General features: G+C 43.6%; 1 protein-coding gene across 1 annotated transcript; it reads right to left on the bottom strand.

The window, feature by feature from the left end:
- Window positions 1-10,471: 10,471 nt before the first annotated feature.
- On the bottom strand, window positions 10,472-13,802 carry LOC121482678 (26S proteasome non-ATPase regulatory subunit 8-like). Its single transcript, XM_041740495.1, is given in 5 exon segments — window positions 10,472-10,722; window positions 10,725-10,848; window positions 10,851-11,194; window positions 11,197-11,239; window positions 13,047-13,802. Coding segments are annotated over 5 exon segments (1,518 nt in total).

The raw sequence follows: 13,802 nt of genomic DNA, 5'->3' as shown, positions 1-13,802 counted from the left end.
TGAAAAGACAGTTGATCCTTCTATGAAAACTAAATTGAGGAATGCCTGGGTGGCTCAGTGGCTGAGTGCCTGCCTTCAGCCCAGGGTGTGATCCTGGAGTCCTGGGATTGAGTCCCACATCGGGCTCCCTGCATGGAGCTTGCTTCTCCCTTTGCCGTGTCTCAGCCTCTCTGTCTCTGTGTATTTCATGAATAAATACATAAAATCTTTAAAAAAATTAAAGTAGATTGAAAGTCTTTAGAAACACTGATTACTATGCTGGAATTAAACATTTTAAAAATAAATAATAAAAAGTCTTTGGAAATTTGTTCTCTAAAATCATTGCATTATTATGACAAAAAAATAGGCAAAAGATAGAAAGAAACCTTAAAAAAAAAAAAAAGAAGTTCTCTGTATTTGAGTTTCTTCACAGGGGATGCTAAGGTCTGCTTCTCTTTAAAGAGACTCAAATTAGGGTGCCCAGCTGGCTCAGTCACCGGAACATGTGACTCTTGGTCTCAGGGTTGTGAGTTTGAGCCCCACACTGGGTGTAGAGATTACATCAAAATGAAATTTTTACCAAAATAAAAAGAAAAATAAAGAGACTCAAACTGGAAAGGGTGGAGGCTGTATGTGAATAGTGGTGATAGGGGCAATCAATGAGGAAATGCAACTGGCTGTCCTTTGTGCAAAGAAAAGGCCTTGGCTGCATAGCAAAAAGTTGGTAAGTGAACGAATATTTACAGTTTTCATATTAAAATTAATGCTTAATGTATGCAGGTATTGTTATCTATATGATTTAGCATTTGAATCCACATTTTCAATTACCTGATCATTTACCCATCAAGTCTGATTTTGTAAGAACAAATGGCTTCCACTTTGCATAGAATACCCTACCCTCAGGCTCTAGAATCAGAACAACACTTGTGAAGCAGAAAGCAGAAAACAGAACCTTCCCTTTGATTCTGGCTTCTCGCTTCCTCTGGTCTGTGCTTTTCTGTTTATGCTCAAAATTCTGAAGTACTGTTGTTGACCCTTGAACCACATGGGTTTGAACTGTGCAGGTCCACTTATATGTAGATTTTTTTCAATAACTACAGTGCAGGGGACACCTGGGTGGCTCAGCGGTTGAGCATCTGCCTTGGTCTCAGGTCATGATCCTGGGGTCCTGGAATCTAGTCCCTCATCATGCTCTGTACCAGGAGCCGCTTCTCCTCTCCCTATGTGTCTCTCTTGAATAAGTAAGTAAAGTCTAAAAAAACTACAGTGCAGCCACTGTAAATGTATCTTCCCTATCTTGTCATCTCCTTAATAACATGTTCTTTTCTCTAGCTTGCTTTATTGTGAGAACATAGGGTAGAATACACATGACATACAAAATACTTGTTGACTGTTTATGTTATCTGTAAAGCTTCTAGTCAACAGTAAACTATTTGGAGTTAAGTTTTAGGGGAGCCGAAAGTTATACATGGATGTTCCACTTCACAGAGGGGTGGGCACCCCTAACCCCTGTGTTGTTCAAGGGTCAATTGTACATTGGTTTACATCTATCTTCACATTTTCCCTTCATATTCTCTTAAAAAATTGTGATAGGCCAGTTGCTAGGAAGATAATTCATTACACCAAAAATTATAAAATATAACAGCTCCTCTCAATCTTCTTTAATTGTTTTCTGGAACACTTCACAGAGTTGGCCACTCTTAATTCTCTTGCCACCTGGGTTGAGTTTTCTTCCAATTTCTCTACTTATTTTTCCTCTTCTTTTTGTTTTTATAAAGTTTTTTCTTTCTTTTTTTTTTATTCATGAGAGACATGGAGGGAAAGGCAGAGACATAGGCAGGGGGAGAAGCAGGCTCCCCACAGGGAGCCTGATGTGGGACTCAATCCCAGGACCCCAGGATCACTCCCTGAGCCCAAGCCAGACGATCAACCACTGAGCCACCCAGGTGCCCCTATAATATTTCTTTTAAAGATTTTATTTATGGGGGGAGGAGCAGAGGGAGAAGGACAAGCAGACTCTGCTGAACACTGAGCCTCACATAGGGCTCAGTCTCAGGGCTCCAGGATCATAATCTGAGCCAAAACCAAGGGTTAGGTACTTAACCAACTGAGCCACCCAGGTCTCCCTATTTTTTTCTCTTTTAAAAAAAGATTTTATTTATTATTACTATTATTTTTAAGATTTTATTTATTTATGAGAGACACAGAGACATAGGCAGAGGGAGAAGCAGGCTCCCTACCAGGAGCCCGATGCAGGACTTGATCCTGAGACCCCGGGAACACAACCTGAGCCCAAGGCAGACGTTCAACCATTGAGCCATCCAGTTTCCCCAAGATTTTACTTATTTTTTTTGAGATACTGAGAGAGTGAGCAAGGGTAGAGATGAGGGGAGGGCATGTGAATTAGCAAGGGGAGGGGCAGAGGGAAAGGGAGAAACCTAACTCCTAGCTGGGTCCCAGGACTCTGGGATCATGGCCTGAGCCAACAGTAAATGCTTAACCAACTGAGCCCCCAGGCTCCCCTTTTTCCTCTTCTTAAGTGTTGTCTACTCATGTTCCCAACCCAGGATTCCTTAGCTTCTTCTCTTCCCATTGCTCACACTCATTGATTCAAATCCTTTATTTTAATTTTCACTTTTAGGATCATGCCAATGGCTTTTGTGTGCTTGAAACTCAGAGCACTGTACTTGGGCCTTGGCAGCAGTTCAATAAAGGCTTGTGGAATAAAGTTCCGAATTTACTTGGTAAGCCCTCATTTCTCTCCCAAGCTCCACATCCCAGGGAGCCAATACAGGGTAAGGTGGTGGCCCATCAGGTAGGCCATATAGTAGGATTGCTTGGGTTTCAACCTCGGTTCAGTTACTAGCAAGTATGTGGTTTAGAGAAAGTTACTTAACTTTTCTTTTTCTTAAATTTTATTTATTTATTCATGAGAGACACAGGCAGAGAGAGAAGCAGGCTCCTCGCAGAGAGCCTGATATGGGACTCGATCCCAGAACCCAGGATCTCGCCCTGGATCGAAGGCAGACACTCAACCGCTGAGCCACGCAGGCATCCCAATTACTTAACTTTTCTAAGTCTCATTATCTTGGTCCATGAGATAGAGATAATTACAAAACCTTCCTCATAATGTAAACATAAGTTTTAAGCAATGTAATGCATGTCAAGGGCTTAGCAAACTGCCTAACACATAATAAACCCTCTATAAATAGGAGCTTTTGTTTAATTGCTTGGTAAATATTGCCTCACTGATGTCTCCCACTTTATCTGTCCAAAACTTAACCCATTACCTTAAACTCAAATATTGTTTCTCCTCGGATGCCTGGGTGGCACAGTGGTTGAGCTTCTGCCTTCGGCTCCGGGTGTGATCCCTGAGTCCTGGATCGAATCCCATATTGGGCTCCCTGCATGGAGCCTGTTCCTCCCTCTGCCTGTGTCTCTGCCTCTCTCTGTGTCTCTCATGAATAAATAAGTAAAATCCTTAAAAAATGGTTTCTTCTTTCCTGTCCCCTACTTTAGTTAACAAATTTCTACGATTTTAGACAGTGAGGTCAATAATTGATTTCTGAGTCTTTATCTACTTTCTACTTCCTTCTCAATCTTCACATCTAGTGAATTGCTAAGGCCTGTCCAAAATTTTTTTTGAAATATTAAATCTTAAAGCTGATTTGTGCTCATCTTCCTTTTTATACAGTTATCAGCCTAATTTGGGCCCCTGTTATCTTTCATCTGGAGCACTCTGATAGACTCTGAACTGGCATACTTAGGAAACTTGTATTACTTCATAGAATACTGGCCCATCAGAGTTTCCGTTTGCCTCTAATATATCCTTTGTTAGCCTTAAAAATAAAACTGCCAATTACTTTATCAGCAAAAATGGGCTTCTTTGAGAATAGCAAAGAATTGCAATGTGGAACCAGTCACCTAGGGCAAAACCACGGTTGGAAAGGAGAGTTGTGCACAAGACGTCCATTCGAGGGAACTGGGAGTTCCAAGTATTGTGGATCTCATTGGCTGAGCTGTGACTCTCACAGTTCCTGCCTGTGCTTGAGTATCCTGCACAAGGAGACAGGAGACTAAAACGTTGGGACGAGGTGAGATCATTGAGTGCTTAGAAACCTGAACTTGATTCTTTAGGCAGTAAGGAGTCACTGCAAGTTTCTGAGTTATTTAAAAATATTATATAGGAACATTATTGGTAACAGTTCAGGAGGTTTGGCAGGGGCGCCTCTCACATCCTACCACTCATAGTCAATTGCAGACTCCCCAGGAAGAGAAGGACCCTGCAGGAGGATAGTTCTTTGTTATCCCAGGAGGAAGAAGAAACCCCTGGCAACAGCCCAACCAATGAGAGACATCACAGCTCAGCCAGTGAGAAACCACTATACTTCGAATTCCCAGTTTTCTCCAATGGACATCTTGTTTAAACAACATTCCTAACTAGCCCCACTCTTCTATAAAAGAGCTTTCCTTCCTCTCCTTTCTCTAGACTTGCATATGGTTTTGCCTGTAGCTTCCCTACCCAGATTGCAATTCTCTGCTCTTCCTAAACCCATTTTGCTGATAAAAATAAATGCCATTTTTATTTTTGTAAGCTTACCAGGACAAAAACAAGCATCTGTTTTGATATGTTAAAAGTTCTTTCACAGATGCATTTGAGTCCAAGTTTTAGGCTGCTGTGGGACCTGATTTACTTGCATTTATGTTGTCGTTCTGCTAAGCAATGACCATGTCTGTAAGATTTCCTGTTGAGATAATAGGTGTACAGCATAGAGGAAAGGTGCTTTTTCTGCTTCCAATATCATAATGTAAGAAGACAAAATTGATTTCCCTTAATGTAGCCCCAAATATATAACAAAACATTATCAAATACTGACACTGGTTGGATGACTTCATACTGAGTTATAAATCGAAATGTAACCATGGATAATTTGAACTTTGATAATATCTAGAGTATATATTTATAACCACTTTTTACTGGAAATAGTTATTAAATGATGATAATGGTTCTTTCACAAACTAGCACATGGTAAATAGCACATCAATTATTTAAAAAGATTTATTTATTTGAGAGATAGAGAGAGAGAGCATAAGTGGGAGGGGCAGAGGGAGGAGGGAGAGCGAATCTCCTGGTGTCTCAACTCTTAAGCGTGGAATCCAACATGGGGCTCCAACTCATGACCCTGAGAACATGACCTGAGCAGAAACCAAGAGTCATAGGTTCACCTGACAGAGCCATCCAGGCACCGCAGCACATCAATTCTTTTTTTTTTAAGATTTAATTTATTTATTCTCTCATAATTTATTTATGAAAGACACAGACAGGCAGAGGGAGAAGCAGGCTGCCTGATATGGGACTGGATCCCAGGACCCCTGATCATACCTGAGCCAAAGGTAGGCACTCAACCATGGAGCCACCCAGGCACCCTGGCACATCAATTATTAAAATGGTTTTTTGTTTAATTTGGTGATTTGGCTATAACTGTATCAATATTTGATTCACTGAATAACGTGAACTGATACTTGTGGGGCTAGAAATAAATTATTACTTTGTTTCCTACATATAATTCTCAAACTTAAAATTTTAGCTAAAATCATGATAAAAGACAACACTAATAATGAAAGCATTTTAAAAATAAATAATTTAGTTTTCATTTTTAAAATTTGATCCTTTCTATATTGTCTTCAAAGGAATGGTCTTTAAATACTTCAAAACTATCATCTAGGCAAACAAATATAAAAAGTCACTTTTCTTGTTCCCAGGCAATAGTGCAGACAATTCCATGGTTTCTACTCATCTTCTCCCTCCCAGCACCATGGTGAAAATGAACAATAGATGAGCTTTTAAAAAAATCACAAATGCAGTGGAAAATCAGCGGCAAAAAGTAAGGACAATGAATTAATATAGTTTCTTTAAAATTTTATTTATTTATTCATGAGAGACACAGAGAGAAAAGCAGAGACACAGGCAGAGAAAGAAGCAGGCTCCATGCAGGGAGCCTGATATGAGAGTTGATCCCAGGACTCCAGGATCACACCCTGAGCCAAAGGCAGACACCCAACTGCTGAGCCACCCAGGCGACCCCCTTAATGTAGTTTCACTTCTATTTACATATGCAAGCAGTTTAAGAGAAAGCAAAGCAGGATGATGCATCAGAGATTTCACAAGCCAAGTGGTCCCCAATCCTAATAGAGAAAAGACTAGATTTCAGCCAGGGACAAAAGTTTCCACCACAACAGTGGATTTAGATGAGCATTAGCATCATTGGTGGACCATGTGTCACAAAAGATCCAGGCCACAGCCTACCTAGCAAAGTTTAGTTTTCTAATCTTCCATTGCTTTGCCCTGAATTTCTACCTGGATCCTCAGTTAACTATATCTTACATTTAACCCCCCTCCCCCAGGCAGCCTGGGTGGCACACTGTCTTAGCGCTGCCTTCAGCCCAGGGCCTGATCCTGGAGACCCGGGATGGAGTAACACGTTGGGCTCCCTGCATGGAGCCTGCTTCTCCCTCTGCCTTTCTCGCTCTCTGTGCCTCTCATGAATAAATAAATATTTTAAAAATAAAAATAAAAACAAAAAAACCCAGAAAATCGTATACTTTTAAAACTGAATTTACAGCTTTGTGTCCTTGGTTTTTTTTTTTAATATATATTTTTTTAATTTTTCATTTATTTAAGATAGTCACACAGAGAGAGAAAGAGGCAGAGACATAGGCAGAGGGAGAAACAGGCTCCATGCACCGGGAGCCCGATGTGGGATTCGATCCCAGGTCTCCAGGATCGCACCCTGGGCCAAAGGCAGGCGCCAAACCTCTGCGCCACCCAGGGATCCCTTTGTGTCCTTGGTTATTCAAAGGCAAGAGATAGATTCAAGATTGTCTAGAGTTCATATTTAAAGCCAGTTTATTATTTTTTTTGTTTTAAAGATGGACAGCTGTTTAACAAACATGAGTTTATTCAAATTATTTCGTTTTTTGAAATAAGATTGCAATTCAATAGAAGTAAAAAAAACCATAAAATCTAATCAAGCAAAAGGCTCACAGAAAAGACAATTTGTTTGGATGCTGAGGTTAAGCGAAATTTTATATACTGACATCCACTCACATTGACATCTAGCATTATTAAATACCTCAAAGAACTCTCTTTGAGTGTTCTTTTCAACCAAGAAGAACTCTATTTTAGCCAAGACTTTCACAATCATTTTTCAGCAAAATGTTTTAAACACATTTTAGTGAACTGTGTACTAAATGGATTCCAACTTTATATTTTATAGCTAAATGATCTGAAGCAAGATATTTAAAACAGTGTTAACATACAAACACCAATATAGGGATCCCTGGGTGGCGCAGCGGTTTGGTGCCTGCCTTTAGCCCAGGGCACGATCCTGGAGACCCGGGATCGAATCCCACATCGGGCTCCCGGTGCATGGAGCCTGCTTCTCCTTCTGCCTGTGTCTCTGCCTCTCTCTGTGTGTCTCTCATGAATAAATAAATAAAATATTTAAAAACAAAACAAAACAAAATCTCAATTGGTAGATTGAGTAAAACAAATTGCACCCTAATGTGGGTGGCCCTTCCTTTATCAGTTGAAGACCTGAAGAGAACAAAAAATGCTTCCCCTCCTATGAATAAGAAGGAACTCCTCCTGCCTGACTCAGCAAGGACATTGATCTTTTCTGGCCTTCCAACCTAGACTGAAGCATTGGCTTTTCTTGGGTGCCAAGCTTGCCAGCTTTCAGACTGAAGCCTTCACCATTGACTCTCCTGTGTCTCCAGCTTGCTGAATGGAGATCTTGGGACTTCTCAGCCTCCATAATAAAGCAAACCACTTCTTTCTGATAAATTCGTCTATCTACTTATCCTCTATCTCTCTATTCGTCCATCCACCCATGCTAACATCCATCCATCCATCCATCCATCCATCCATCCATCCTATTGGCTCTGTGTCTTCGGGGAACCCTGACAAATACACTTCTAAGAAATGCCAGATCTTGCCTGCAAACTACCAGAAGCTTAAGCAAGAGGCCTCCAACAGATTTCTTCCTCACAGCCTTTTGAAGGAACAAGACTGCTCACATATGATCTGACTTCCAGTTTCCAGAACTGGGAGACAATCCATTTCTGTTTTTTAATCCACTGAGTTTGTGGCAAACTAGTAAACCTTCAGACACTACAAATTGCAGAAGAGAATTGAAAAAGCAGCCTGCTAGTTCCCCTTTGTAAAACAATGACTTCTCCAGTTGCAAATTGTTGTAAGGGTCACAACAATCCCTAGGTTAAGGCACTGTTCTCTTCCTTCCACATCTCTGGTTTTGAGTGGTTTTATTTCTTTGGTTTTTTTTTTTCCTTTTATATTCTATTTCCTTCTACCAGTCCTCCATTTCTTCTGTTTTTCAGCACTCTCCATTCTGATTCCTGATGCTTCTAATGTGGTTTCATTTAAGCAGTGGCTTTATTTCTTCCTCTTTTTACAGGGGCTTTGCTAGCTCATTGTTATCTATTTCCTTCTTTATCTTATTTCTTCTTTAATTTCATTTTTTCCGTGATTTAAAATGTCTTAATTCTATTAAAAAAGAATATGTCTAATTTTCTCTTACACTACCTGGAAGTAATTCTTTTTCCAGAATTATACTTTCTCTGCCTTTTGTATTTTGTTGTGTTACCTTGCTCTTCTTATTTCTTTGTTTCTTACTTTTTTTTCTAATAACATCAATCCACTATCTCCTTTATTTAAACTTCCGCTTACTACTTGATTTGAATCACAGCAACCCTAACTCAGCCTGATATTGCTTAATAACAGGTTTGGGTGGGGAGGGGATGGGTGTGGAGTATGAACAAAGGGAAGGTCACTGGTAGTTAAAAAGGTAGTTCTTAAGTGGTTCCCACCTCTGATTTTATACCCTTTTGTTGGAGCTAGAAACTTTTGGGCTCTCTGACCTACTGTCTTCCTGCCTGTCTTCATGCTTTCATCTCTCCTTCTTTTGTTTTTTTTTTCAAAGTTTTTTTATTTATTTAAGTCATTTCTATACCCAACATGGGGCTCAAACACAATCCGGAGATCAAGAGTTGCAGGCTCCTCCAACTGAGCCAACCAGGTGCCCCCTTCTTTAGTCTAATGAAATCTGCACATTACATAATATCCGAAAAGACTAGTGGGAGCTCTGCATTCTTCCTTTATATGTGGTTTGTAGCTGATTCTATTCCTACCATTACTGTAGATGGAATTTTATTCACAATATTTTAATTTTTGATTCACAGCTATCACAATGAGGAGGTTTTTTTTTTTTTTTTCATTTAACATACCGGTTTAGGGGACACCTATGTGGTTCAGCAGTTAAGCTCCTGCCTTAGGCCCAGGGCATGATCCTGGAGTCCTGGGATAGAGTCCCACATCAGGCTCTCTGCATAGAGCCTGCTTCTCCCTCTGCCCGTGTCTCTGCCTCTCTCTCTCTGTGTCTCTCGTGAATAAATAAATAAATAAAACCTTAAAAAAATGCCAGTTTAATTGCAAACATTTTTTAAAATTGTGATGCTTCACTCCCTTTGCTGAAAAACACGTGCCTTGCCCTGGTCCTCCTGTATTGTGCATCCATGGCTGGCTCCAACAGTCCCTCTACCTGGAAAGTGTGTTCTTCTGCATCTGAGCCCCAGCAACGGGCAGCCATTTGAGAACTTGAGCAGTGGCCACTGGACAGGAACTGACCCAACAGAGGGTTTATCTCAGACCCAAAAGGGCCCCCAAATGTCTAACTTCTTCAGAGATAAGGAACTTTGTGGGCAACCACGAACTAGCTGGAGTAACTGAACCAAACCAGGCCCGGACTTGCGTCCCTCATTCACTCAAAAGGCTCGAGAGCCTAAACGGTGAATAGTTGGTAGACGCTTGAGAAAGGGCTTGAGCAATGGTTCTCAGGGCTCGCTTGTACGTGATCGCCCACATAACACAATAGATAAAACTTATTCTGACCTGGTCATAAATGTAAATAAGGGTCTGTCTGTCCTTGCTGGTCTGTTTACCATACCTAATATTCCTTTGAAGTATGCACATCTGGAGCAACAAGCTTATCTATTTACCAAGGTCTTCTGGCACCCGTGAGTCTGTCTTGCATGCTGAGAAAGGGGAACTTTGGAGGGTTTCACAAACCTGCTAAAAATAAACACCTTCTTGGCTTTGTTTTGCTCTTGCTATAAAATGTTGTAAAACCTTGAATAAAGCTGGCACTGCTTGGACATCATCCACTGTGTCCCTCCTGTCCCCATCTCTTTACTTTTATTTTCCTCATCCCCTTATCCTCAGGACCCTGATCAACAACAGAAGGGAACATGCAACATGCCGCAGCGCGCGCAACAGAACTTGTCTCCCCACCATTCCACCAGGGGCAACAAAGGCCTAGAAGAGAGAATGGCTATCCACCTTTATTGGAGGAAGCCCTGTACTGCCACTGCTTTAAAGACCGCAAGCCCTGCCTCACCTGGGTGCCTGGTGGGCTCAGACCATCATCTCTAGCTGCCAGGCATACTCAATGACCTGTGTAGCCAGTTCTGTGGAGGGGATGGTGGTATCTTCTGGCTTCTGCTGCTGGCTGACAAAGCTGTAGTAGTTGCTAAGGCCCAGAACCCACCCTCGCTTCTTCGCGTAGTCTGCCATCTTTTTGGGTGTGTTAAAGAAGAGGATCTGGGTGGCCTCAGTGAAAAGCATTTGCTCATAGGCCTCCTCGATGCACCCAGCAATCTCATCAGAGTGTCAAGCAGGATGTCAGTGAAGAAGGTATAGCTCTCAGCAGGAATGTTGACTTTGGCCAAGAAAACCCTGTGATAGCTTCCCTCCATCACATATTGCTGCAGGGACACAGGACGCTTGATGTATATACCTTGGTCTGCATGTCCTTGGCAGGCAGCTGCTCCAACTCTGTGTGGAACTCAGCCACCCGGTTCTGGGACAGCAGGAAGAGGAAGTTGAGGCCTGAGACCTGGTACATGTTGGCTGACTCGGAGAGTTGCTCCTCACAGTTGAAATAGTAGCATTTGAGCTGGGTCATGTAGTGCTGGAAGGAAGGGACGTCCTTGCACAGGATGCTCCACTGAGCCCCAATCTCCAAAATGTTACCGGCCAGAATGAACTGCTGTTTGGTCAGTTGGGTCCCTGTGGTTGACAAGAAGTTGAGCTCCAGCAGAACCAGCTTGAGATGGCCTAGTTGTTCACCGTGCTTGTAAGACTGGAGCATTTACGGTTCCACTTGCCCTCAGGTGCTGCCACCTGCAGGACTGCGTCTGAGGCCACTCAAGGCCAGCACTCGAGGTGCCTTGTGCCCGTTCATGGCCGTGGGCACCACCTGCCATGATGTGGTTCACAATGTATTTCTAATCTCTATTCTACAAAAAAACCACTTGCCATCAAGTTGGGTAGACTTAAAATGCCCATTGCAATCCTGTGGAGAAACAAAGTTTAGAGTTCTAGGTAATAGGACCGAGGGCTTCCATCTGGGTATTTGAGCAACAGACTATGGACCGACCACTCCAAGTCTTGATGCCTTACTTAAGTCTCAGCTTTTTATGCATAACATGTGGCGTTAAGAGGAAATATATTCTAAGATTTCAACAGTTCTAAAATGTTATGACAGTAAATGTAATTTCGTGATTTCATGAATAATAATTGAATTATTTCAGGGAAAAGAGACACAGGTTTGAAAGATTTCTGTAACTGTTCTATGTCCAGGAAAATGAGCAGGCAAAAGTGTATCGCTTATGTTTGTTTGTTTGTTTGTTTGATGGCCTGCCTCACATTGATCTGTACTCAACTCATGAGAGAAGAGAGTAACCAAAGGAACAAAGTGCTTTTTATGGCAATTTTGCTTTCAAAGAAGTTATCATCTTAGGGTCTGTACTTGATGCTAATAGAACTTTTGTTCCTAGACAGTTGTATGTTTTCTTTTTCAAAAAAAATTACTTGTTTCTTTATTTTTGAGACAGAGCTCTCATGAGTGTGGCAGGGGGCGGGGAGGAACAGAGAGAGAGGGAAAGAATTTCAAGCAGGCTCTGCACCCAGCACTCAGCTCAAGGCCAGTCTGGATCTCCCAACCTTCCCTCCCTAGATCTTGACCCACTGCCAAACCAAAAGTCGGCCTCTTAACTGACTGAGCCTTCTAGGCACCCCCAGATGTATGTCTTTTCTAGAAAGATTCCTTCCAGGAATGCCTGGGTGGCTCAGCAGTTGAGTGTCTGCCTTCGGCTCAGGGTGTGATTCCAGGATCTGGGATCGAGTCCTGCATCGGGCTCCTTGCAGGGAGTCTGCTTCTCCCTCTGCCTGTGTCTCTGCCTCTGCCTCTCATGAATAAATAAATACAATCTTTTTAAAAAGAAAGATTTCTTACAGTTATAAACATATCCATGATGCACAGGCAGTGTGTCCACGTACCCTTCTGCTATAGGGTCTCTGGTAACACTCAGTGCATGGGCATCTTTACACACTTCAGGGAGCCTCTTCCTCCTCTTTCCTTCCAGATGGCTCTAACTTGGGGTGGAGGGAAGGGGCAGAGGGCAGCCATTTGAGAAGATCGAAAGAGAGGTGGCCCACCCCTCCCCAGTTTCATTTTCACATCTTGTTCCTGTTCCTTTCTCCAACCCCAGGAAGACAGAGGAGGGGTGGTCATTGTGTTCCCTCTTCCAGAGCCTTTGGGAGTGATGTAGTGTCTTCCCTGGATGTTTGGCAGTGATTCTCCAGACACTGGACAGGGTTGCTGTTAAACCCCATAGATCGGACTCTTCTTGGAAGAGGGTCTGAAACCCTAAACAAACTAAAAGTCGGAGGCTCTCAAGGAGGATGGCTGTGGATGTGACGAGCCCATGCAAAGGACCCAGGATTAACTTCTGGGGTCAATTTCCTTTTCCTTCCCTCCTTTCCATCGCCCTCTCCCTGTCTGTCTCTTTCTGTCTCTGCCAGCCCCTGCCCTTTTGAATGTCTTATTTGTGCTTCTAATTTATGGAGACACAAAGTGAGCCCTCCACAGGGACACTGAAAAGCATTCCCCCAGTAACTTTGTGCCGGAGGGATGTTCCTCTAGTACAATCAGCACACAGTAGAGGCTCTGTAAGGAGGTCTCTCTAACTTCCAAGCCCCCTGCCCTGGCCTCTGCCCCATGAGAGTCGCCTTCAGTGGGTTTACGGTCAAGAGTTGCCACGGCGTGTGTCACTGCCTCCGGCCGGCCTCCACTGAGAATCAGGCACTCCGGGAGATGCGTGGTAGGCAGTGCCAGCAGCTGCCCCGGGGCGGGGACCTGTGTGCAAGCTTCCGTGCTCCATGCTGCCCAGCACCAGAAGGCACGTTGCGATGGCCCCCAGCGCGGCTCATCCCGTTGTTCCAGGTGATGACAGTGACACTCGGTCCAAGCGTCCAGGTCTGTGGCACCTCTGTTTGCTGTGAGCGGTGCGGGACCTGGGGCAAAAAGCTGCCCCTCCAGGGATCCCAGAGGCCTGGTCAGACTACGTGTGGTGAGGGGACAGGCCCGGGGACCAGAGGATGGGACGTGAAGGGCCAGAGTTGTCCCAATTAAGTGACGGACGGGGAGGAGCTGGTACCCTGAGGTGCTGGCAGGCAGGAAGGGAAGTGGTGGGGGGACCATGCCCGAGGGACCGACGGCAGTGAAGGAGGGGGCAGGGGACAGGCGGCGGCCCCCGCCACCCAGGATAGGTGTGCCCGTGGCTGCACTGCTCCCGGCTCCACTCCTGCTTGTGTCCCTGGGCTGCCCCCCACCCCAGGCTGGCTGCTTCCCCATGCCCTGTAGGTCCTCTGTCCCGCACCCTGTTACCCCAGGCATCGTCAT

The sequence above is a fragment of the Vulpes lagopus genome, chromosome X, assembly GCF_018345385.1.
Source record: "Vulpes lagopus strain Blue_001 chromosome X, ASM1834538v1, whole genome shotgun sequence".
Classification (NCBI taxonomy): domain Eukaryota; kingdom Metazoa; phylum Chordata; class Mammalia; order Carnivora; family Canidae; genus Vulpes; species Vulpes lagopus.
Note: the sequence above shows the minus strand (reverse complement) of the source record. Positions and strands in the feature narration are given on the sequence as shown.